Genomic DNA, 25,201 nt, shown 5'->3' on the forward strand with positions numbered 1-25,201 from the left:
AGGGTTTAACCCGGTTTATCTGACTGTACCTGACAGTTTGCACAGTTGATGAGTGCTCCTTTAGACAGTAGTGATCTGAGGAACCCCGGCAGGTCTCTGGGCAGCGTCGCTATCGACAGAACCTCAGCAACGCCGCCCGTCATGTCCACCATGGCCTCGTGGGGGAAGCCCATGTCTAGAGCTCTGTAGCCACCCTTCAGCCTGGGACACATTAAGAAGACGGAGAATATGTAACAAAACCACAGAGGTGAAAACAGGTCATTGAAGAGGATTAATGACGGCTGATGACAGAAAACACAACATGAGGTGAACAGCTGAACAGACTTTTACAGACACTGGATTTAGTTTGTTTCCTTAAAACACAAGCTTATCCTCACAAGCTCCTTTCTTCTGCCTTTGAGTTTTAGCAAAAAGACTTTAGCTATTTTAAGTTTAGGGGTAACATAAGTCATGAGATATTTGCAAATGTATAAGCATTTAACCAAAAACATCCAAGAACAAATAGACTAATTCATTATCTTTATAGTCCTAAATCTGCCCAAAAGTGTGAGAAATTTCTGAAAACAATGAAACTACTTAAGACGTCAAAGAAGAGGCCAACTTTTTTCCATTAGTTTAAGACTTGTATCTTTACTAATCTGCTTTCTTTCTGTCTGTGTTTTATGGACTCAGGGATACAAAGCTGGATTAGACTGAATACAGAGGAATGAACGGAAGTGGAAACAGGAAGTGATGTCACGACTTCACAACTAGTCTGTTAAACAACTGGTGGCATCATGGAGGACTTTTTAGCATAATTATATTTCATCTCATATGATCCCATCAACAGTAAACAGGATCATAAATAATACTAGTACTGATTATTTCAGGGGAAATATAATGTAATGTCACCATAAAGGAAAAATAGGACCAATGTCCCTGTATCTCAGCATCATGTTCTATCTGAATCAATCCCCAGTTGAATTTGTGTTCTATGTTCCAGTCCTGTGGTCTGGATGCAGATCAATCTAACAATAGAAGTGGGCGGTACTTCCACTGGAGGAGAACTCAACTAATTCAGTCAAAGTCCATTTATGACCTCCTATCAGTGATCAATAGGAACTATATTGATATCTGTAACCATTTACATGTTATAAACCATTAAAATATGGATTATTATAAGTAAAGGCAAATTGTTATTATTTCATAATTGCTCAAAACTGTGAACAAACTTAGTAGACATTATCCCAATGAAGCTACATATGAAACCATAAATGAATCCAAGTAGTAGTTTCAGAGAATAGGATTGTTGAAATGTAGATATTGGTGACCTTGAGTTTAACCATTCAAGGTCACTCAAGGTCAAAGGTCATGGGCCCAAATGAAAGTCCACATGTGACTTCCTATCAGTGATCAATAGGAACTATATTATTATTATTATTATTATTATTATTATTATTATTATCATTATTATTATTATTATTATTATTATTATATGTTATAAACCATCAAAATATGGACCATTATAAGTAAAGGCACATTTTCAATATTTCACAAAGTTTTGTAAAAAAAAAAAAAAAAATGCAAAAATCTAAATTTCTCAAAACTGTGAACAAACTTTACAAACATTGTCCCAACAAAGCTCCAAATAAAATTTGAAATGAATCCAACCAGTAGTTTCATCATAAATACGTCCTGAGGTCTCCGCCCAAAGGATCAACAAAGTTCTATCTAATCGAATCGAATCGAATCGAATCGAATCTAATCTAATCCCCAACTGCCTACTTCTAACAACTGATAATTCCATATGTTGTCAGTTTTATGTTCCTGTTCTTTCCGTTTCATTGAAAGTAAAGCTTTAACTGACGTCCACTCACTTGGCGTAGGCCTTTTCCAGCAGTGAGCTCCAGAACTCATGTCTCTCTGGGGAGCTGAGGTAGATCAGTTCATTGTCTCGTGTGGGCAGAAGGTCGTCGATGCGGACCTCCTCCCACTGACCGTACTGCCAGAACTGGAGAGAGGTCAAAGGTCAAAACACCTGATTTATTCTTAAAATGTTGAAAAACTGAAAAACTTTCGCTTTGTAAAACTGGACCTGAAACTTTTTTAATGACTGAACACAACGTCCACAACTATTCACATCTTTGACATACATGAAGTCGCTGACTTTATGTGATTATTATATGAAAATTAAGCAGCTTGTCATTCTTTATTGTCTTTCTTTCATTTGGAAAATTATACACATGTATTTTCAAAGGACCAATCCATTTATCTATAAAAGAAAATGCAGTTTAAAGTTTTTCTCAAATGACAGTTACAAATACATGAAAAACAATGTAAAACAGAACAAAACTTTAAGATAAAGTCAATAAAACCATCTTAAAAGGAGAAAATAAAAACAATTGTAGTAACACTGTGTCTAAATCTTCATTATGTGAATGTCCTTCACATTAAATGTGTGAGGTGAAAATGCTGCTCATCCAGTTTTAGTTTGTAAATCACAGAGCTGTTGTGTAACGTGGACAAAAACACAGCGTTTACCCTGAAGATGAAGCTGCCGTTGTATCCGTCCTGGAAGCTCTGTTTGAGAGGAACGACCTTCTTCAGCAGAGAACGATGGACGGCCAGAGACGAGATGGCTGACAGTAACCAGCAGTCATCTGAGGGGAGGAGCTAAGAGTCAGAGACCACGCCCACTTTTTTTGAACTCAAACCTGTGTTCTACGTTTGAATGTATTTACTGTATTCAGGGACAGTGCACAGTCATACATTAAAAATAGGCTTTTGCTTCTAAGCCTATTCCTTTTTTGGTTTTTATGTTTATAACAATTATTGTTCAAAGTGCAATGATTGATGTACAAACCAAAATAAATTCATTCATTCATTCAACCTCAAACAGGAAAGATCTTTATACAAAGTTTCAGAAAAACTAATATCTACCTGCAATCCAAAATAAAGTTAATTCACAGAAAAATATGTAAATGATGACAAGAAATCATTCAGTTTTAATATCTGTACTTTCAAAACCTTAATTTTAATGCATTTGAGGTAGATTATTCTTTTTTTTTTATTTAATCCTATTCTGTACTGTGAAGAACTTTGTGACTCCCTGTCTATGAAAAGCACTCTATAAAGAAAATTTACTAACTTACTTTGTCAATTATTTATTGTTATTTGTCAGTATATAGATCACGCACACCACACAGTCACTCAAAATAACAGTGTCTTACATTCTTCATGTGCTGGATCAGCTGATCGTTTACATTACAGCTCTGTTAGTTTAGCTCTGTTTATAGACTAAAAACAGCCACAGTAAAACCACTAATCACCTGTTTTCAGTTGGGTTTGTGTTGTCAGTAGCTGAACTAAAGATCTGTTTGAATCCAACAAACAAGGTCAGAACTGTCACAGTTTAGTCTGAACTGTGGATCAACAAATGGCAACTTAGCAAAGATAATAACATAACTTATAATAATAACTTATATATCTATACCTTCATAAGCCTCATAGTCAAACGCAGCCGTGTAGTAGAAACGCTGACATTTCGGAATCAAACTCCATTCTTTTCATTTACAGCTGAGTCCAGTGGAGAAAACAACACCTTCTATTTTTATCACTTCTTTTCTTTGACTCTAAAAGTTGTCTCTTTTGAGTCTTATCCTCAACTTGACCTTGGCCAGCAGAGTGACTCACTACTCCCTCTAGTGGTCACACAAATCCCTGTCACTGGAAATAAAATCACTCCAAATCTCTACAATCCAATACATTGGCATCTTTGGCAGAGCTTTAGTATCCTAGTTGAACCCATGAAGACCCAGTGCCACTTTTGTGTCAGTTCCCAAATGAATTTTTCCCTGTTTAAATTATTTATCAACATCTACTGTAATATTATTCTCTGTATTTTGCATATTTTTCAATGAAAGTCAGGTATTTTCCCATATTTAATTCACTGATCACGTAGATGTTCATAAAAGCTCAGGTTAAAGTTGACTGTCATAATATCAGAAATAGAGAAAAATGAAGAAAACCTGACTTTTTCAACAAAATATATCACTAATTGAACATAAACCAAGTGTGTCCATCCACTGTCATTGATCAAACTTCATGGGTTTTACTGGTGAATCAATGCTGTAGAAGATGACCGTGTTTCCATGGTAACTACGGAGGCTCTGAACGTCCAAATGGGTCATATCTGATGACCATGAAATGACGATAAACTGTATTTTACACCAATTATTTGCATGTACTGATAGGATGAGTGGATCAACAGGTATTAAATATTTTAGATCAGTAGATGGCTTTGGTCGCCAGTGGCTGTTTGGGTCTTTAAGATTTATTTAAAACTGGAAAACTGTTGAACTGAACATTAAATGTGAGTCATTTATCAATAAATATGCAACTTTCCAGTGCAGTTTTTATATTATGATGAGTTTCAGTGTTAGTTTCAGTTTATACAGATTATACAAATATAATATATAACTGTATATAAGATGATTATTACGTAATATTTCAGTGTTTTCATCTTGTTAAATAACTGACATTTAGTTTTTGTACATGTTCAGATCAGTAGATGGTTTTAGTCACTGGTGGCTGTTTGGGTCTTTATGGGTTAAAGAATCACTGAATTCCACACGTAAATACACACTTTTATTGCCAACATTAAAATGACGTGTTGTTTTTTCGTGCATTAATGTAGATGATGTGTTAGTTAGATATGTTTCTATGTTTTGAAAAGGTCTGAAAACCGCTGCATTAAATGAAAACAGAACAGAAAAGACACAAACTGATGCAGGAAATGAAATGTTCAACACTCACTATTTCCTCCCAAAATTCTTTCTAATGTCTGACTTCTCGTCGACTGGTTTCATTGCTTGAGGCTGGTTTTACTCACTGAGCTTCCCCTGGCGGACGTCCAGACGCGAAGCTCCATTTACGATGAACTGAGGCGACTGACAGAGCTCCTGAAAACAGAAAAAAGAGAGGATGAACCGCATAACCGTGGATGGGTCGGGCTTAACTGGGATTCTACATGTCTGGGCTTAAAACAGGGAGAGGTGGATCACTGAGGGTTCAGGTCCATGTGAAGGCTCAGCTCAGGTGTCAGTCTCAGGCCTCCTTTAACTAATGTGTGTGTTATTCAGATTTAACATTTAGGAAACCTTAACATTGATTAATAAGACCCAGTGCTACTTCTGTGGTGGTTCCCAAATGAATTTTTACTCTATTTAACCTTTCTTAGGTGATTTATCACCATTTATTACAACATTATCCTCTGTATTTGGCATTTTTTCAGTGAAATTCAGGTATTCTTCTATACTTATGCTGAGTTCCAGGCAGGTTTTTCAGCCCGTAAGTCACAACTTCAAACCACGACTCACAACTTTGTAACGTTCCAGGGAAGTCACGCCAAACTGCCTGAGCACAAGGAATTGTGGTAGTTAGATGTAAACAAACCAGCATGGTGGACCGTACGGGGTTTATTTTCATGTACAGCACGGGTGTCAAACTCATTTTAGTTCACGGGCCACATTCAGCTAAATTTGATCTGCAGTGGGCTGAACCAGTGAAATAATAACAGAATAATATATAAATAATGTCAACTCCAAACTTTTCTCTATGTTTTAGAGTGAAAAAAGTTCACTTACATCATGAAAAATTTTACATCTACAAACTATCCTTTCAAACAATGTGAATAACATGAACAAACAGAAAAAATAAGTGTAATTTTAACACTATTCTGCCTCAGTTTATCATTTACACATGTACATTATAACTTACAGGTCACAGTGGATCTACAAATACACAAAACATTTAATAACAGACAGAATATTGTTAAAATTGTGCTTACTTCTCTTAAAACATTTCAGGTTGTTCATATTTGTTCAGGTTATTCACATTTTTTGCAAAATTATACTTTGTTTTAGTGTAAATACATGAAAATATTTACATTTACAAAGAGGAGCATTTACAGTTGTCATTATTTCTATGTTATTATGATAGTATTTGACTGGTCCTGCCCACTTCAGATTGAATTAGTCTGAATGTGGAAACTAAATGAAAAAGACTGTTAATATCTTCAGAATAATTTTTGCATTTCACAAATTCATCCCAAGGGCCGAACTGGACCCTTTGGTGGGCCAGATTTGGCCCCCGGGCCGCATGTTTGACACCTGTGATTTACAGTCATTTCTATCCCAGAGGTGTTTGTTCTTTGCTTATTTGAAGGAAACAGAGGAGTAAAAACAGCACATAAGGCAAGAGAAGCTGTTCTACCTTTTATGTCACGTTATTTGTATATTTGGATCCGTATTTGGTATTAATTTATTCTTGCACTCACTGGGCTGAAAACTAGCTAACACTAGAGTAGCTGCTGATTATGCAGAACATTTACGGATAAATTACGTTAGAGCAATTCCTTATTTTAATAAACAATTTGCATAAACACCACATCCATGGGGGCCGCCATTGTTGTTTCACGGGCTATGTGACGTCAGAGCTCAGAATTGGGAGTACATTGATCTAGTACGAGTTCACAAGTGGGAAGTCACAGGTTTGACTGCCATCCCAGTGCATTTTCACCGGTAGAAGGTTGGAAAAACACAGGTTACAGGATGCCTGGAATACAGCATTAATTCACTGATCATGTAGATGTTTGTGAAAACTCACTTTAAAAAGACATTTTGGATTGTTCATGTTATTCACTATTTCATATGTAATTTTACTTGTTTTGTCTGTTATTTTATTGGTCCAGTTCTCTTGAGATCCCACTGGGCTAAATGTGGCCCCTGAACCCAAATGACTTTGACAGCTCTGCTCTATGATCTGATTAGAAGATGTGGAAGAACAGCCCTGATCTAAAAACTGTCCTAAACTCACCTTAGTCTTACTTTCATTAATGTAAATGAGACACAGTAACTGACGACTGGATGCAGTTCAACACTCTGGCACTAACGTCATTAAACTTTGATGATGATGCCTTTTGAAAGAATAACCTCAGGCACATTTTTCCACAGCAAAGATGTTTTTAAACATGTCACCATCTGAAAATATAATATATTCATTCATTATCTGAACCCACGTTATCCTCACTAGGGTCACAGGGCTCGCTTGGAGCCTATCCCAGCTACATAGGGGCGAAGGCGGGGTACACCCTGGACAAGTCGCCAGTTCATCACAGGACTGAACATATGGAGACAAACAATCACTCTCACATTCACACCTATGGGCAATTTAGATTAACCAATTAACCTACACTGGTCTACAAGTAAAATGCTTCCAGAATAAAAGTAGTTAAACTTTACCAAATTTGAGTCACTAATAAAGAAAAATTAAATCAAAAGCACTAGTTGGTTGTAGTTTCTAAGATATAGTCTTAGGCCAAAATGTGAAATTCTGAGAATTAATGAGAGAATGGGTTTTATTCAAAAGGAGTGTTTGTCTCAGAGTTAGCACATCCACCTCAAAACAGTGTCTGCACATTACAATACAGTCCCTTTTCTGGGTCTTTGTAGTGGAACATTTATAAATCCATTGTATAAATGTACATAAACCAACATATATGTGTAATAACACACCATCATATATACTGAAAACATGAGCTAACCACCACTTTTGTAATTTGTTTTCTGATTCATCTTATTAAAGTATGTAAGATGTTGCACATTTAATGTCTGCAGCAGATATTTTCTAAGAAATTGTAGAGCAGTGCTATCAGTGCATGTCTTTGGATGGTGGGAGGAAGCTGGAGTATCCGGAGAGAACCCACGCAGACATGGGGAGAACATGCAAACTCCACACAGAAAGGTCCCACCCCAAAAATGTAATATATGTATAAAATAAATAAAAAATATTTGTCAGATCTGTCAGATTTGTGTTCTATTAATCTTATCCACCAGTGTAAATACATATCTGACATTGCGATCATATCAGTGCATCCCTAGATTACAGCCTGTTAATACATTTATTTTGTACTCACATAAAGTATTTGATTTGTAATGATGTAGAAATATCTGCTTAAAGAATAATTCTACTTAGATCAGTGTTTTAGGGATAAGAATAAAAATCAGAAAAAGTGCAATGACACAAATTGTACTGCAATAAAAAGTTACTATGATGCACAAGAAGACAGATGGTAGAGATGTTTACAGTGAAGTAACTGTAACTATAAGTAACTCATATAAAAGTGCAGCTGTAAATGACCAGATCCACAGACATGCTGAAGCTTCACCTCGGTCACACTTTGTATAGGAGATGAACACAGGGTAAATGTGTGTGTTTAAAGTGTGTGTTGATGTGTGACAGGACCAGATGAACGGGATTCTACACGTCCTCAAGTTAAACCAGGTGACATGACAACGACAGCAACAAACATGAGCATAAATGACAAATGATTAGATAAAAATGAACCAGAGTATGTGGTTTATAATGGATCGATTTGAGGTTGAGTTTTACTGCTTCAACTGGTGTGGAATTAGAGCTGCGCGATTTAATGAAAAGGGACATTTCACTTATTTGTACAAATTTAAATTGCAATTAAACTACAAAGAAAACAAACACATGAAGTGGTTTCTACATGTTTTACCCAGTATGTTGACCCTCTCAGAGTTACTGGATCCAAAATATCACCATAAAACATAGATTTTTTTTTTTATTTCTCCAGTAATTTCACCCTAAATCTTCTAAATCTACACTTTAAATCACAGTCTTTAGTCTTTTCTATAATTGCACAGGATGATATTACAATAACATTTACTGTGCAGCCCTTTTGGAAATTAAGTAAATGAAAATAATAAAAGGAACAATAATATAGAGACTGACAGGTTCCTCTTTTTAGAACCATTAACAATTTTTATCCTGTTTATCCTGTTTGTTAAAGACTCTTTTATACCAAACTATGTTTTTTTCTAAGGCTAACGCTGACTCAGATTATTTAGAAAACAAAGCAGCCATTATCCTGCTGTGGTTAGGGTTCTTCTTTCTTTACAAAAGAAACATAGGAATCTCCAATGTTGTTCCGTATATTTTTGCTCAGATAAAATTCCTGTTAACACAGTTTCACATGATTAATAATGTGAAATCCATGTTGTTTTTTTGTAAGAGTTGTTTTATTTATTTATTTATTTATTTATTTATTTATTTATTTATTTATCTAATTTGACAGCACCCATTACTATTTAGGGGTTTAACCGCATCTTGCATATTGTTTTTTGGAGGCTAAAACTGTTTTAAGGCTGTAAACATTTGAATTTCTGATGTTAAATTGGACATTTTAACCCTAAAAGACCCATTTTTGTAGCCACATACAGATTATATTATATTATATTATATTAGATTAGATTAGATTAGATTAGACTAGATTAGATAACATTAAACTTTGCTGATCCCTTGGGCAGAGCTCTCCAGGAAATTAAGGAATTTGTTTTATTACTTCAAATTAATTTGGAAGTCACTAGAAATAGAATAGGTGTAAGTCTGTGGTTTACTAATGGCCAAATGAGGCACTAAACAGCTGAATTTACATGAATATTATACTTAAAATTATGATTTTTACTGGACAGGAAACAACAAAATGAGACAAAAACCTAAAAGATGACATGAGATGAAATCACAGCCACACCAGACCATCACTAACAAACACCTGCAGGTTATTTTCTATCAGTGAAACCAACCTGAGCCAAAAGACACACGTTTCATTTAGAAACAATAAAAACTGAAGTTAAATCCACTGTTCACATTGGCATAGAATCTGGTTTCGACCAACTCAATATGTAAAGTGTCCTGAGATAACTTTTGTTATAATATGGCGCTACATAATTAAAATTTGATTGATTGATTGATTGATTGATTCACCAGACTCACAGAGTGAATAATTTAAATTCAAACTCACTGAACAAGGTGGAAATGAAGGTAGAATGCCAAGAAAAACACACTGAAATACAAGCAACTGCATTCCAAACACTGAGATCCACGTTATCGCCTACGGCTCTGAAATGATTAAATGAATTATTGTCTTGTACATTTAACGTTTTCCTGATAAAAACCAGAATCACATTGTGAGGTCTACTGTTGTATAAGACTGAAGTGTAAATGTTCTTCATATTTCTTCACCTGAGATAAACTTTATGAAGTAAGAAAACACCAGGATTTAACACTTGCGTGGATAGAAATAATAAATCATAGTGTTTCAGAGTGTATTTCAATGGCAGTAATGCGTCTCTCCGTGGCTGCTGTTGCCCTGCAGCCTGGGATTAGGTTCATTATCTGCGTGGTTTGTTGAAACACACCCATCTGCCTGTTGTTCCTCCAGACAAATAACTGCAAAAGTCAAACACGGAAATACAACACGGCGTGACACGATACCATCACATGTGCAGAATGTGAATCTCATCAGCTTTAACACCTGATGTGAACCATTTCTGGCATGTGAATGACTCTGAATCACTACAGGATTAAGTTTACACATTGATATTATAAATAACAGAACCTTAAAGTGATGTTTTATGGAAACTAACTGGAATTGGAGGAAAATAATGGCTCTGAATGGAGTCATTACCCCACCCCCCCAAAGGGGAGGCAAAGGGTATTGTTTTTTGGTTCGGTTTTCGGTTTGTTTGTTTGTTTGTTTGTTTGTTTCTTAACACTCTAGCAGCAAAAGTATTGGTTGAATTCATACCAGATTTGGTTTATAGATTGCCAGTGACCAAGAATAGAAGTCATTAAAAATGGGTCAAAGTTTAAATCTTTTATGAATTTTTAAAAATCTTTTTTCCCCATTTACTTATAATGGGTGAAATTTCAAATGTCTATAAAAACATCAATTTTGTTTAAATTTACTTCAAACTTGGCAGTTGATATGCTGACATCAGCACATGCAAAGACATGATGACATCAGCTGGATCGATGCCAAAATAAGCTACAATACCTGTGAGGGGCGGGGTTTGTTATGCCTGGCACCATTTGTTTATTAGTTTATTTGGTAGGCAGAGTGTACAATAATGAACACCTATATGGAAACAACAGCAGATGTTGATGACAGCTAAAATACTAATATGCAATCATAGTCCCTAAGTAGTCTGCACGGTAAGATGGTTTATGAATGATCTGTGCCATTGTAAGTGGATTCAGGTAGAGGAAGATGGATAATATTCGGCCTCTCAATTGAAAATACTGACTCTTGATGGAAAACCGTAGAAAATGTTTGTGAAAATGTTTTCCCTCAAGAGTTTTTCATTAAAAAGGGTCAAAAACTATGAAGGTAGATTTGTTTGTTTATTTTTCAATCAAAAAAAAGTTGTCAATTTTTTTTGATTGAAGTGATATTTTTTGGGATTGAATAATAGATACAAATATCCTACCCATAATGTGGCCCAAATAAAAAAAAGATGACTTCAATCAAAAAAATTATTTTCAATCAAAAAGTAACTCGCTTCAATTAAAAAAAAACTTTTCAGTCAAAGAAAAAAAGAGTTCAAATGCAATTTTTTGGGTCTCAAATTTTTTATTTTTATTTTTTTTTTGCATTCAAACACTTTTTTTTCTGATTGAAAAGGTTTTTTTGATTGAAAACATTTTTTTTAATTAAGGCAACTTGTCTTTTGATTGCATGATAAAGAAACAAATCTACCATCATATAAAACCACATATTAATGGCTGGTTTCTTCAGCTTCAATTAACAACGAACCTTTAAATTTCACAGAAATAATGGTTTGATCTTGGTTACCCTTTTCTAAGCCCCTCCCTAAAACAGCTGCCATCCAATCATACATTAGCAACCGTATCCAAACATCGGAGGCCTGTCAATCAGTCAGAACAACTGAAGGATGAAGCAGTGAATAGAACTCATAGATGGATAAACATTTATATACTTAGCACCATTAAAAACGCACAGGTCAGAATAATATGTATATTTGCAGATATATTAAATTAATTGGTTTGGGGTTACCTTCATATTAAAGAGGGAAGCACTGGTCATTAGAGAATGAATTGTGGACAAATTGTGATCAACTTAACACATTTATTCAGTCACTGAATGCAGGTACTCAGAAATGGAAAGTGTCATCATTCAATATTGGGTGTGTCCACCTCTGGGTTCAAAACAACCAGTGCAGCGAGAACGCATGGAACTGACAAGTCACATGATCCTGTCCTGAGGGATCCGATCACTCAGACGACTGATTCTACTGCGATGACAGCAAAGACGGCGAGCGACTTCACCACGGCTCAGACCTGCTCGTAACATGACAATGACACGTTACCTCTGTTGTTATAGTCAGTCGTGGCATTTTGAGCTGGCAAAAACATTTCAGCGTTTTCTTTGCTGCCTTTATATCGACTATTGACCACACCTACAGTTAACAGTCAAGCGTGACTCTGTACAAGAGATTCGACTCAATGTCCCACATTAAGGGATTAGTCCAAACGCCGACGTCGCGTGCATCAGGAATGAAAAAAATACGGCTGTTAACTGTGTTACTCATCTCCTGAGCAACATATACAAAACAGGCGCCTGAGCAAATCATTTTCTGGAAATTACACCACATGTTTGGACCGTGTGTTTTTAATGGAACTAAGTATATATTTAATATGTTACCAGTGATCTGTTATCAACTAGAAACATTAAACCACTGTTTTATGACCAGTTAAAGTCATAATTTAACAAAATGTACAGTATCTATAACAGTATCCGTGAAGTCACACTGGTGTCATTGATTCATTTATATTTTTATATCCGTGTTTTATTATTGATGAGCAGATCGATTTTGGCTTTAGAGGCGGGGGTGATAGTTTGTTTATTTTACTGACCATGTTGCTTATAAAAACAGACTGAGAATTTAGGAGGCTCATCACTGACCACAGACATAAACAGACTAAATATAATATGATGTGTTTTTGTCTGAGGATGTCTGAGAACATATGAAAGGATTTTACATCAGTTTATGACATTTTAAAAACTAAACAATCAGTCAGGTATAGATCAGAAATTCTAGACAGAATAATATCCCATTTCTATAATAATAGTTCTGATATATCACAGATACGTAGACAGAAAAGGACTGTAACATGTATTTAGATCTACTTTCATAATCTGGTTTTAACCCTTTCATGCACACTGGTCACTACAGTGGACAGTTATTCTACAGCTGTTCTCTTGTATATTCATGGATTTTGTTGTTCTTTTCGTTGTTGTTGTTTTTTTTAAGACACTACATATCTTTTCTGGCCTGAATTGGTAATATTATGTAGAGCTCTCCTGAGCATAAAGCCCCAGAATCACAAGCCCTCCCCATAGTTTTCACACAATTTATCAGTAAATACATATTTCTGTGTGTCAAAAAGTAAACGTGTGGTGTCCAGCTGAGTGGACATTTTTGCAACTTCATGAAAAATTTGTTCATAATTTTTTTTTTTTTCATTGTTATTTTTTTACGTATTGTTAATTTTTTTTTTTTTAATTATTATTGTTATTTTTTAAAAATTATTATTATTTATTTTTCAGAAGAAAATTTTTAATCGCATTGTTTTTTTTCATGCCTAAAGAGGAATAAAAACACTTAGGAAAAAATTTTGATTAAGGTTCTCATAATTCGTGCATGAAAGGGTTAATGAGGATCAATAAAAACTTCAGTTGTTCTGCGGTCTGACACTAGCTAATGTTAGCTAGCATAGCAATCAATGAAAATGTGCCTGAAATTACTCTTACTGGAGTTTATTTTACATGACACAGTTGTTATTCAGCATCAAATGATATGCAACCACCTAACATAAAGTTCACAGGAATAATATATATATATATTTTTTTTTTTAAAGTTCAACCGCCTCTGCTAAAAGCTGAATGCTACATGAGCTAATATTGGTTAGCATCTTACCTTATGGTTTTGTTGATTAAATTTACTCCATAAATTGTAATTATCGTACCTGTAGTCCTTTTCATGAATACTTCTGCTACTTCACAACTGTTATCACGGACATTACCAGTTGTTTCTATATAATGTCTCTCTGTTAACACTGAAAATACAGTAGAATTAGCTACATGCTAACGCTAAAACTTGACAGGTGTAGCGGCTGTAATTAATAGGGGCGGGGCTTATCCAATGGCCAAACTGCAGCTGCACAATTAGTCAAAATACATTATCAGCTGTTTAATTTTATCCTCACATTTAGTCATGTTTTAGTTTTTTTTGTTTTGTTTTTTTTTATATTTTTTAACACTAGTTTAAGGTTCCTCTGTCATTAATAAACTAATTGTTACTAATACTGACTGATATGAACAGTTAAATCATTTCAAATAAATCTACTGTTTCAATAACCAGTTGGTAACTATTATATAGAACCTTCACACTAATCCTGTCCTACTGTATAATAACAGATTACTGGTTCCATTTTATGTATGTTCTGTATTTGTATATAATTATCTGGTTTAGAAAATGTCAGAAATAACATGACATCCTCAAATATCATGTTTTATCCAGAAAATATTATTGTTAAATGGAGCAGAAACTATTCTTAGACATTTAAGAAGCTGAAATCTGAGGATTGAGAGATTATTTTTCTTTAAAAAAAAAAAAAAGACTGAATAGTTGCAGATGAAATCAAACAGTGAAAGTCTGTGCATATAGATCAGCTATAGTCAGTCTGATCAGATCCACATTTATTGATTCATTTATCTTCAGTCTGATCACATTCACACATTAATTTATTTTCAGTCTGATGTTAAGAGTTAATTTCAGGTGTGTAATCTGTTTTCAGAGTCAGATTATGATGATGATGATGATTATTATTATTAGCACCGACGCACTATTAGGTTTGAATCTGTGGTCTCTTTTATCAGTGTGTGTTGTGTCCTATTATTTTATGCATATTTATGGTACTTCATTAACCAGTTTTTTTAATCTTATAATTTAATCATGCTTTTAGATGTAAAGCACTTTGGGCTTCGTTATGTTGTTGTAAAGTGCTATAGAAATAAACTTTGATTATTATTATTATTATTATTATTATTATTATTATTATTATTATCTGTGTATTTTTTATTTTTATTTTTTTTGATTAATTTACTAATTTCGTAGAACATGAACTAGACCTGGACTTGGACCTGGACCTCATCCTCTGTCAGTACATATATACTGGTCCAGGTGTGCTGGATCCGGGTCTCCGGTCCAGGTCCAGTCTTAAGGGTCTGATCCGGTCTTACCCTGGGCCTCTTCCACTTGACCCCGGTCTGCAGCTCCAGCTCCCCCAGGGGAAAGTGGTAGTCCACGAACAGCCCGTCCCGGCCCACGGTGTTCACGTCCCCCTGGGGTTCCGGTTCCACGGACCCGGTGAGCAGGTCTGCCAACCAGCGGCGGGACTGGGACCCGAGCAGCTCATCCGAACACACCGAGTCCACATCATCATCCACAGACGGAAGGGAGCAGTCCGAGGACAGGCTCAGGGACTTCCTCATACCTGGGGCTGGGATCTGGGATCTGGGATCTGGGATCTGGGATCTGGGATCTGGGGTCCGGGTCTTTGGGTCTGGGGTCCGGGTTCAGCGTCTGGCAGACTTTCACTTTTCACTCAGACCCGGACACAGAGTGGAGGACCCGCCCTCTGGAGGACTCAAGTACAGGTGAAGACACTGAAGCCACGCCCTCTACAGACGTCAGGAACAGGTACAGGTGAAAATACAGGAGCCTGAAGCCACGCCCTCTGCGGGACTCAAGTCCAGGTACAGACTCAGGTAACTGAAGCCACGTCCTCTAGAAGACTCAGGTACGGAAGCTTGAAGCCACGCCCCCTCCAGGACTCAGGTAGACTCATAAGGGTACAGGTGAGTTCACACCTGTATGGAATTCCCACATAAATTTACTCACATTATGTATTTTTTACTACTAATTTCTTATTTTTTGTATTCCAAGTACTATTGTTTATAATTTCTCTATTTTATTCTTATTCTATTTTCAAACTAAAGAATATGTGTTAAATATAATGGTGCATTGTTGTTATTTTTATTGGAAACATTATTAGTTTTATGTAATATTGTGTAGTATATGATCATATTATCATTCAAGCTACAAAATTATTTGACCTACTCATAAAATCAATCAACCTCTCACAATGTGTACATATGTTACTTATGTTAAAATGACTTAATTCTGACCCTTATTTAATGTTTTGATAAAATTAAAATAATATCATTAAGTCTATATACAATGCTTCACATCATTTCTATATTTATGTTTACGCATTTGGCAGACGCTTTTTTCCAAAGCGACTTACAGGGGAAAACCAATTAAATCACTCAATCAATCAAATTTTATTTATATAGCGCCAGATCACAAAAAAAGTTATCTCTTGACATTTTATATATAGAGTTGGTCAAAACCAGACTCTAAGTCAATTTACAGAAACCCAACAGAATCTTTAGAATATTTATAATGAAGCATCATAATTTATATTTGTAACTACATATTAATGTATCATTATTTGCTGCAGAATTACTGCATTAATTTATAGATCTGTAAAATGTAAGATTAAAATGATAGTTTATAATTAAATGGTCGTTAAGTTACATCCAGATTAATTTCAATGTTGTCATGTTTCAGTACAAATTAAATATACTTCACTGTTTCCTCATTAAACATCACAGAAGTGAAAAAGATTTTTTTTACATTTACATTACATGTAAATGTAAAAAAAATGTAAAATGTAATGTAAATGTTTTTACATTACATTTACATTAAATTCCACAGTTTGCTAAATGTTCAGTGTTTTTGTATAAACTTACAAACTTTTCCAGTTCTGAATACTTTTATTTCCCAACATGCGTTGTTTCCAAACTGTTCTGACATTTCCAACGAATGTCCAAAGAACAAGTGAATCATAAGAAACCACCCAGTGATGACTAAACAGTAGATTACATGTTGGACGGTAATGTTTTTGAAACAGTGGACGACTAACGCCTCCTACAAAAACAGACTTAACTAATCAGAACATGACAGACGTTTACAGGAAAAAACACACACACACTTGGGCTGGAAATGATAAATTAGATTTATTGATAAAAGGGTGAATCTGAACATGAATGAGCCGGTTGAATCTGTTGCTGCTGATTAATGTTAGAGTTGATGTTTTAATCACTGAGATGTGGCCATGATGCTGGAAACACCTGAAAAACAGAAACAAATACATAAGTTCTCAAAGAAGAAAAAAAAAAGAAAAGAAACTGCAGATATAAGCAAAGGTTTAACAAACTGATTCGAGAAACCGTCCGATTTTATGTGCATGGATATTTTATCTGGGATGGACAGTCTATTTATTTAGTATGTTTCATTGTGTTTTTATCTTAGTATTTTATCATTTTTATTATGTTTTTATGGCATTTATTTTACTGTACAGCTCTTTGGAAACCTAATTTTAATAATATTCTGCCTGTTATTAAATGTTTTGTGTATTTGTAGATCCACTGTGATCTGTATGTTATAATGTACATGTGTAAATGATAACCTGAGGCAGAATATTGGTAAAATGCACTTTTTCTTAAGAAATATTAGGTTGTTTGTGGTTGTTCACATTGTTTAGATTCTTTCTATGTAAACATTTTAATAATGTAATTTTACTGCTCAGACCCACTTGAGATCACAGTGGGCTGAATGTGGACAGTCCTGCTCTACATGGTTTGACTGGTGTATTTTAATAAACAAAACATCTGAATTTTATTATAAAAGGAACATCACAGGTAAAAGTGTCTACAGACCAAGAGTCAAAGACCTCAGCTCCAAAATGAAGCCAATGCAGATGTGTGTTAAAGTTGTAATACCCCTGATGGCCACTAGATGCTGCTCTAAATAGCTCAGGCTCCCATAGACTTATACTGAACTTCTGAGTCATATTTTTCCCAGGAGTCTTTGCAGTCTCTGTTATATTTTTCATTCTAATTATCAGAACCAGGACTCACTCTCAAAGTCGATCTTCTCCACAATGTTCTTGGGCTTGACGCTCTCCTCCTGGTTGAAGATGAAGATCTGTCCGTCCTCATTCTCCGTCCAGCTGTACTTGTTCATCCAAACCTTCACCTGTGTGTCTGGAAACCAAGGAAACCCACCAGGACGTGAATCCTCCTGTGATACACACTCCCACTCATGTCATAGTATCAAAACTACACACGTCTTCAATTAAACTCACGGTGCGGAACATAAAACCTATATTTCATCTTCTCAGACTGATACAAACTGAGGATAATGACCTGTCCGGAGCTTCAACAACCACTTCTGTCGCCAAACTATTGTTATTCTACATGTATTCTGTCGTCATCTTCCATTTATTTGTTATTTTCAGTCCAGCTGTATTTTTACCTTTTCTTTTCCGCTTTATAGTTTACTTTTATTTTCCACAAATGCTATTTTTTTTTTATTATTCCATTTATTTTCATTTATATCTTCACGTTTCAGATAAGGATCAGAATTTTACTGTGCATGTAAACACACTCACTGAGCCTGTTTACATGCACACCAATACTCGGATCATTATCTGATTTCTGCAGTTATCGGATTAGTAGTGATCATGTAAACAGGATAATCTGATCTGTTTTATCAGATAACAGCTGTAATCTGATTATGAGAAATCAGATTAACACACCTGGATTTCTCCCCAATACTCTGATGTCTTCCTGCATGTGTACAGGTTAATCTGATTTATTTCATTCTTTTGTCTGCGCATGTGTAAAAAAAATTTAAATTGTAGAAAATGATGTGTTAAAAGTTCAAATTCAATAAAGATGTGTTTAAAAAATTGTAGAAAATGGAAGTTCTGTAGTCAAATGTGAGCAGAAGAAAATAAAAGGGAGTTTAAGGGCTCATTTATGCTCTATGTTAAAGACGCAGACGGATACGTAATTCTGTCTGTTTTCACAGAGTTTGCAGATGCGAATCTAGACGGAGAATACGAAGCAATACTACCGGGAACTGTGGAGGCAGTGTTTAGATTCGAAGAGAATAATTTCCAGAAATAGTGGAACTTTTCAAACACCGACTGTGTGAATTACTGAAAAACTATCAACATATTTATAACAATTGTCAACATTAGTATCCACATTAGTAAAACCTCCTCTGTCGTCGCCATATTTGTTATTATTGACTTTCTTCTTCTTCACAAAAAAACTTCGTTCTTCTTTGTGGTGTTGGGCCAGTATGTTAATTAAGAGCAGCTTCCTCTGATGGACTGATTGAAAACCGCTCATTCCAACGTACAGGATGCATAGAAGTACGAAGGCAGTGACAACGTTACAAACAGATGAGCCCATTTATGTACGTAAAGCAAGCATAAATGAGCCTAAGTCTACCATCACTACGTATGCAGGTACTTGAAAAGAAATCCGAGAAACTGATCATATTTTTAATCACACTGGCTTTAAATTCTTGCGACGATGTTACATATTTTGGTATGTATTTAAGGTTGTGCAATAGTTTTATTCATTTATCTATTGGTGCTGTATACTGTTCCATGCTTCAGTATGTCATGTCATAGTATGGTTGGTGTTATTTATTGTTGTCATGTGTCTGCAGTGTTATTTATTATGTGTCTGCACTGAGATGTCGTCTTCTTTGTACTGTGTTTTCTGTATGGCGTTGCAGCCCCCTTGCACTATTGCCCATGACGAATTTCCTTCCGGGGACAATAAAGTATATCTTATCTTATCTTAAATCTGATAATGCACTGAAATGTCTAAACCAGGGTTTATCGACTGGTAGAGTTTCATACTGTCCTCTACATATAATTATTGTAGATAATTCATTTATCAAGGCAGGGGTAGTTGTTTGTTTACCTGCTTTACTAGTTTCAGCTACTTCTGATAGCCTTTGTAGAGCGGGTAAACCAGTGTTTTTCAAACTTGTGGTCCGGACCCCACGTGGGGTCGCCTGGAATTCAGATGGGGTCGCCTGAAATTTCTAGTAATTGATAAAAATAAGAATAAAAAAACTTCCTAATAAAATGTTCATTGTGGTCGGTTTCAGATGCTGCAGCTCTTTCATAATTCATAGTTTGAGTTCTTGTTTGTTCAGTATTAATTGTCAGCCTTGTAAATCCAAGCTGGACTGACTGTACATATCCTGACCAAGGAAAATCAAATTCTCACTTTGTGCAGTAATCTACACCTGGCTTTTCTGCATCTGTCCAGAATAATATACATAATATAGACTATATGCCATCTAAAATTAAAGTTTAAACTATTACATGATCAAAAACAAATTAATTTTAGCAATAAAAGTTTCTGTTTTGAATGTCTTGGGTTGCCGGAAATTTGTGACGTTAAAATGGGGTCACGAGCCAAAAAAGGTTGGGAACCACTAGGGTAAACAAACAAGTACCCCTTTCTTGATAAATGAATTATCTACAGTAACAGGGTTTATCGATATTTACAATTATCCGATTACTCCCAGTTATCGAACTTTCACAGTCATGTGAACAGGCTCATTGTTTCTGTAGAGGTACTGACTATTACATGCGTGGGTTCAAACTTCTGAATGTTCAGACTGTGCAGATCAGGGTCTTACCCAGTGGGTCTCCCAACATCTCAGCCAGTAACCGGTGCTCAATGGTCTGGTAGGTGATTCCCACAACGTGACAGATGACTGAGACAAAACAACACGCACCGTTCATTCACATCCTTTGGGTCATTTCATCATTTTAAAACCACTGTTCACTGTGAGGAGCCAGAAGATAAAACTCACATTTACGAACCGAGTCCTCGAAGCCGGTGATGCCGTCGATGAGCTCTCTGTTCTCCTCCAGACTCGTCTGCCAGGGATAAAGAGAACGGGGTTGAGTAATGTAAGAAGAATGTAAAGAATATGGAACCTTCAGCCAGTTCATGTGTGACTCTTACCCAGAAGCTCTGGAAGTGGCAGGTTTCCAGAAGGTTCCCCAGGTAGAGGATCTGCCTGATGGGGCGCTCCTCTTGCTGCGACACTGTAGTCAAGGAAAGGACCCCGACCCCCAGACAAACCCTGACTGAACAGTGTCAGAAACCCAGGTTTTAAACATCTCATCCAACAAATAACAATACACACATGTGAAAAGCAGCTCCTTAGAAAAAAAAACACCTCTTTAACAGCTGAGACATGATTCCAGGTAAAGGTGCTGCTATAAATTTGCATATGTTTCAGGTTCATAAAAGCTGTTGTGAGTATGTGCTTGTGTTCCTTTTCTTCAGTGGTTTTGCTTTACTGTGTGTTTTTGGGTCAAAACAAGTGGAATTACAGAAAAAGAGACAGAGAGGAATTGAAGTTTGACAGGTTTGGACTAAATAAGGCACTTAGAATGTACATCAATAAGAGATTTAGGATGTTGAACATGAACTGTGAACTGGAACACATTGAACAACAAGGATTTGAATTTGGTCCCAGTAGTTTTTGTTTTGGGGCTCTTTTTTTGTAAATCCGTCCAGTGGCTTTTTGACACCTGGTTGAACTCCAAATAGCAGTTACATGATCAAAACTTCAAAAACTGTCAAAAACACAGTAAAAAAAAAAATTAAGAAAAATCATCACAACTTTGCAAACAAGAGTAAAAACAAAAAAACACAAGGAAAATAGTGTAAAAAAAAAACAAACAAAAAACTCAAACTGTCTATTTTTATAGTCGGTCTCACTCACTGCTCTGTGTTTCACCCCCATTCTACAGGCAGCAGGGGGTGCACTGAGCATGCTGTAATGTCTATGAGAAGCCCAAGGTCTATTCTCTCAGTGCATTTTGAATTTTTTCCTATTGAGCGACCGGTTGAATTTTTAGGAATATTTGAAATAACTCCTACAACGCTCACCACAGACACATTAGGGGTTAAAGGGTTAACTCAAAATGACACCTTTGCACCAAAAGGATACGTGTGTCTGGTCGATCATGCACTTGCAGAGGGTGAAGTCGGTGTGTGGGAGGTTGGTCAGAGCCTTCAGGAGGATCTGGGAGGTCACATGAGTCTGGAAGTAAGCTGGGTTGAACTGGTACCTGCAGATGAAATGCAGAGTAGCGTTTGTATTAACACTTCAGCTGCCAAAACAACAACAAAACCTGGACTTCTTCCAACATTACTACTGCTACTACTACTGTGTAGAAACCACGCATTCTCACCACCCACACCATGTAGCACTAGTTTCCACCCACTCTTTCAGTTTCTCTGACAGGAAAAACACTGTTTCAGATAAAACCTCACAAAAACCCTGGTGGTTTGAGCACTATCTCCTTCTACTAAATGATCCGTCTACATTCAGATAGTGTTTCCCCAACTGTGACCATGTGACTTACAGCTTCAGAACAGCCAGGTTGGCCTCCAGGTCATAGGCGTTCTCTCTGGCTTGTGTCTCCACGTAGCGCTCCAGGGTTGCAAGGTTTTCTGGGTTGTATCTGTAGGTGACAACATGTGGTTATTACCCATGAATCAACAGGAGATGAGCAATTTATCAACTTAAAGGAGTGATATTTTGCTTTTTCAAATGAAATTTTTTCATTTTCCAACATTTCCCTGTGGTCTACATAAACTGTAAATGCTCTGCTTGGGTCTGAATTCTTCATTAATTCAACTCCACAGGTCCATCTTCAACCCTATTTCTGAGTAATGACATAAGAAAGGTGGTTTTGAGCACTGGCCCTTTAAATCCAAATAAGCTACTAGACGCCCCACCCTCTCCAGATTGTTGACCGTGCTTTCTGTCCCGTTCAGCCACTTGTATTCGTTAATATAACCAACAACTGAACATTTTAGGTAATTGGCTTGAAGTTTGGACATATTTTCAGTATGGACTACAACCGCTGCAGCTAATAAACAATTACGTCATACTCAGAGAAATGTTCGTCGGAAGTCTTGACCTTATATGCACAAATGTTGTGACATAACTAGTTATAGACGTAATCAATTAAGCAGAAACTAAAACGGGTTGTAGAAATCCACTCGATTCTTGCCAGAATGAATATAAAGATAGCTTTGCAGCACCTGGAGGGTTCAAATTCAAACTGTACGAACTATTAGGGTCCAAATACACAAATAAATGAACCAAAGACGAATAAAAGTGGGTTTAGAGAAATATGAGCCCTTTTAATGGATTTATATGTGTTTGAATAATATGGAAAAATATCTAAATCTAAAAATTTTCACAGGTTTTTTGGAGACCCTTCTTGCTCAATAAGTTTATTTGTTGTTCTCCATTCAGAGATGAGAAGTATTTCAACATAAAGTGTTTAAAATATGCATTTAATTAGTTATAATTGATTATTTTAGTAGCCAGTATTTCTGTACTTCTGAAATACAATACTTTTAATCTGTTATTTCCAAGTAAAAACATTTGTACAGGTTTTAATTGTATAAAAATTAACCATCAAGAATTAAAGAAAAGTAAACCCTGTGATATGTCCTGTCGGGTACAGCATCTCTGAACATATGATAGTAAACTGAAACTGTACATCAGAGAAATTAGATTCTGCTCTCCAAAACAAACTATGCAAATTCTTTGCTTTTATAGAACAAATTATGCATTCATGTGTAATTATGGACATATAATGCACTATTCAGAAAGCAACACAATAAAAATAAACATATAATAAATCTGCTCATCAATGACATGACCATAAGAGATCAAATGATAGTGGATTTAGAAAAGCAGACATAATAACAATAGTTTCTAAGATGAAAATAATGACGTCCAATTAATCAACCGATATCTCCACCCACAAAAATATTTAACTGTGCTGGAAATGTACTTTTTTTTTTTTTTAATCTATCAGAGACTAAGTCAACGCCAATACATCAAATCTAGGTGTGACTCTCCAGTTTGTTTTTTCCACAGTAGCAATTCCAATCACTAAGCAAAGTTCTGTTTACAGAGTTACTCTGGTGAGTAAAGTGTGTAAAGTGTTCTAATGGTGTCAAATCTCTTATATCAATAACATACAATTCTAATTTCAACTAATTTATTCAGTCTTCTTCAACAATAACGTCTATTTGGGCTGATTTGTCAGTTTATCTCTCTACAGTGACAGGTTTAGTATTTCTCCGTCTTGGGCTGGAGTCTTAAAATGTACAGTAAGTCTTAAGAGTCTTAATAATGACACAGAAAATGATGAAAACATATAATTTGAGCAAAGCCAATCTTTTGTTTGTAGTTGTAACCATAGGGGCCTTTAAGTAGTCATGAGTTGTGGTATTTATTCACAACTGTACAATTAATTAGTGATGACCTGGTGTCAGTGAAACCAGGTCTGTAATGGGCAATAACAACAAATACATAGAAAACACTTTATTTTACAGATATTTGTTCATACTAACTTTAACTGTAGCTTCCAGTCTGAACTGTTCAATAAGCAGCTTTCAATCACCATCACTGGGGTGTAAATGGGGCATCATTGGTGATATTCTATTCCCCAGATATCCATGAACGTTGTCAAAGTCTATAAACAGTTTTTCTTCAACATATTTTACAATAAGTGGAACCAACTTTTCAGCTGTCTTCCAGATGTTAGCTTATGCTAGCTAAAAAGACCAGAGATAATCCCTTCAATAATCAGGTTAACGTCATCTATATTGACCCAAATACCATGCAGAGTAATAAAGCACTAAATATTATTAATATTGCAGGTACTCTGTGTGAATGAGTTTATTTCCGCTGAGTTAAGTCTGGGAAAGTTAGCTTAAACATTAGCAAACATGCTATGCTATTGTTAGCTTGTTTCTTCTGGATCCGTTACCGGTTCGTCCGTACCTGTCGATTCCCCGCAGGAGTTTCCCCACGTTCGCTCTCATCTGTTCGAAAGACGACGACATTTGGTCCAGTATTTAACAGGCAAATGTGGGAAGAAATTTCGAATAAAATCCACACGTGGGAGAGAGCAGCGCCGGGTGGATGGAGAAGAACGGAACGGAAGTACGGAAGGACCGATAACAGGCGGACCGGAAAGAACGGCAGGAGGACCGGAAATAGGGCGGATCTTTTACCGTGACGGACCGATGAAAGTAGGTTAGTTTTAGTTTAATTTCTATAAAATTTGGTTTTAATACGGAGAGTCCTTGGACCTTTCGTAAAATGTCCATAATTGTATTAATTTTTTGCTTATTTTACACTATTTTCATCTTTTTGTATCTGTATGTGTTTTTTTTTTCTCTTGTCTATAACATGGTTTTTTGGGTCATTTTTGTGTAATATTTTTTTTTTGTAACTTTTTTCTCTTAATTTCTTTCTTGCTGAATCTTGGGTTTTTG

General features: G+C 35.8%; 2 protein-coding genes across 5 annotated transcripts in view; both read right to left on the reverse strand.

The window, feature by feature from the left end:
* Positions 1–15,549, reverse strand: part of LOC115430988 (calpain-9) — a 39,024-nt gene extending 23,475 nt beyond the window's left edge. For 2 of the 3 annotated variants that reach the window (XM_030151210.1, XM_030151208.1), the window contains exons 1-5: positions 15,170–15,549; positions 4,871–4,940; positions 2,521–2,639; positions 1,857–1,990; positions 30–201 (exon numbers count right to left, since the gene is read on the reverse strand). In XM_030151210.1, coding sequence (XP_030007070.1) covers positions 30–201; positions 1,857–1,990; positions 2,521–2,639; positions 4,871–4,940; positions 15,170–15,421 — 747 coding nt within the window. In that variant the 5' untranslated portion in view covers positions 15,422–15,549. The remainder of the gene's footprint in view (positions 1–29; positions 202–1,856; positions 1,991–2,520; positions 2,640–4,870; positions 4,941–15,169) is intronic. The other variant, XM_030151209.1, reaches the window with a different exon arrangement.
* A 1,443-nt stretch (positions 15,550–16,992) lies between these two features.
* On the reverse strand, positions 16,993–24,883 carry eif3k (eukaryotic translation initiation factor 3, subunit K). 2 transcript variants are annotated; one of them, XM_030153126.1, is made up of 8 exons: positions 24,705–24,883; positions 22,258–22,356; positions 21,840–21,960; positions 20,843–20,917; positions 20,688–20,754; positions 20,511–20,588; positions 17,915–18,040; positions 16,993–17,125 (listed from the first exon to the last, which is right to left on the reverse strand). In XM_030153126.1, exons 1-8 carry the CDS (start codon positions 24,764–24,766, stop codon positions 17,094–17,096), a joined length of 660 nt encoding a protein of 219 aa, XP_030008986.1. In that variant the 5' UTR covers positions 24,767–24,883; the 3' UTR covers positions 16,993–17,093. The 2 variants fall into 2 exon arrangements, with proteins under 2 accessions (XP_030008986.1, XP_030008985.1); XM_030153125.1 differs by having other exon boundaries at positions 20,843–20,920.
* Positions 24,884–25,201: the final 318 nt, after the last annotated feature.

The sequence above is a fragment of the Sphaeramia orbicularis genome, chromosome 13 (assembly GCF_902148855.1).
Source record: "Sphaeramia orbicularis chromosome 13, fSphaOr1.1, whole genome shotgun sequence".
Taxonomy (NCBI): domain Eukaryota; kingdom Metazoa; phylum Chordata; class Actinopteri; order Kurtiformes; family Apogonidae; genus Sphaeramia; species Sphaeramia orbicularis.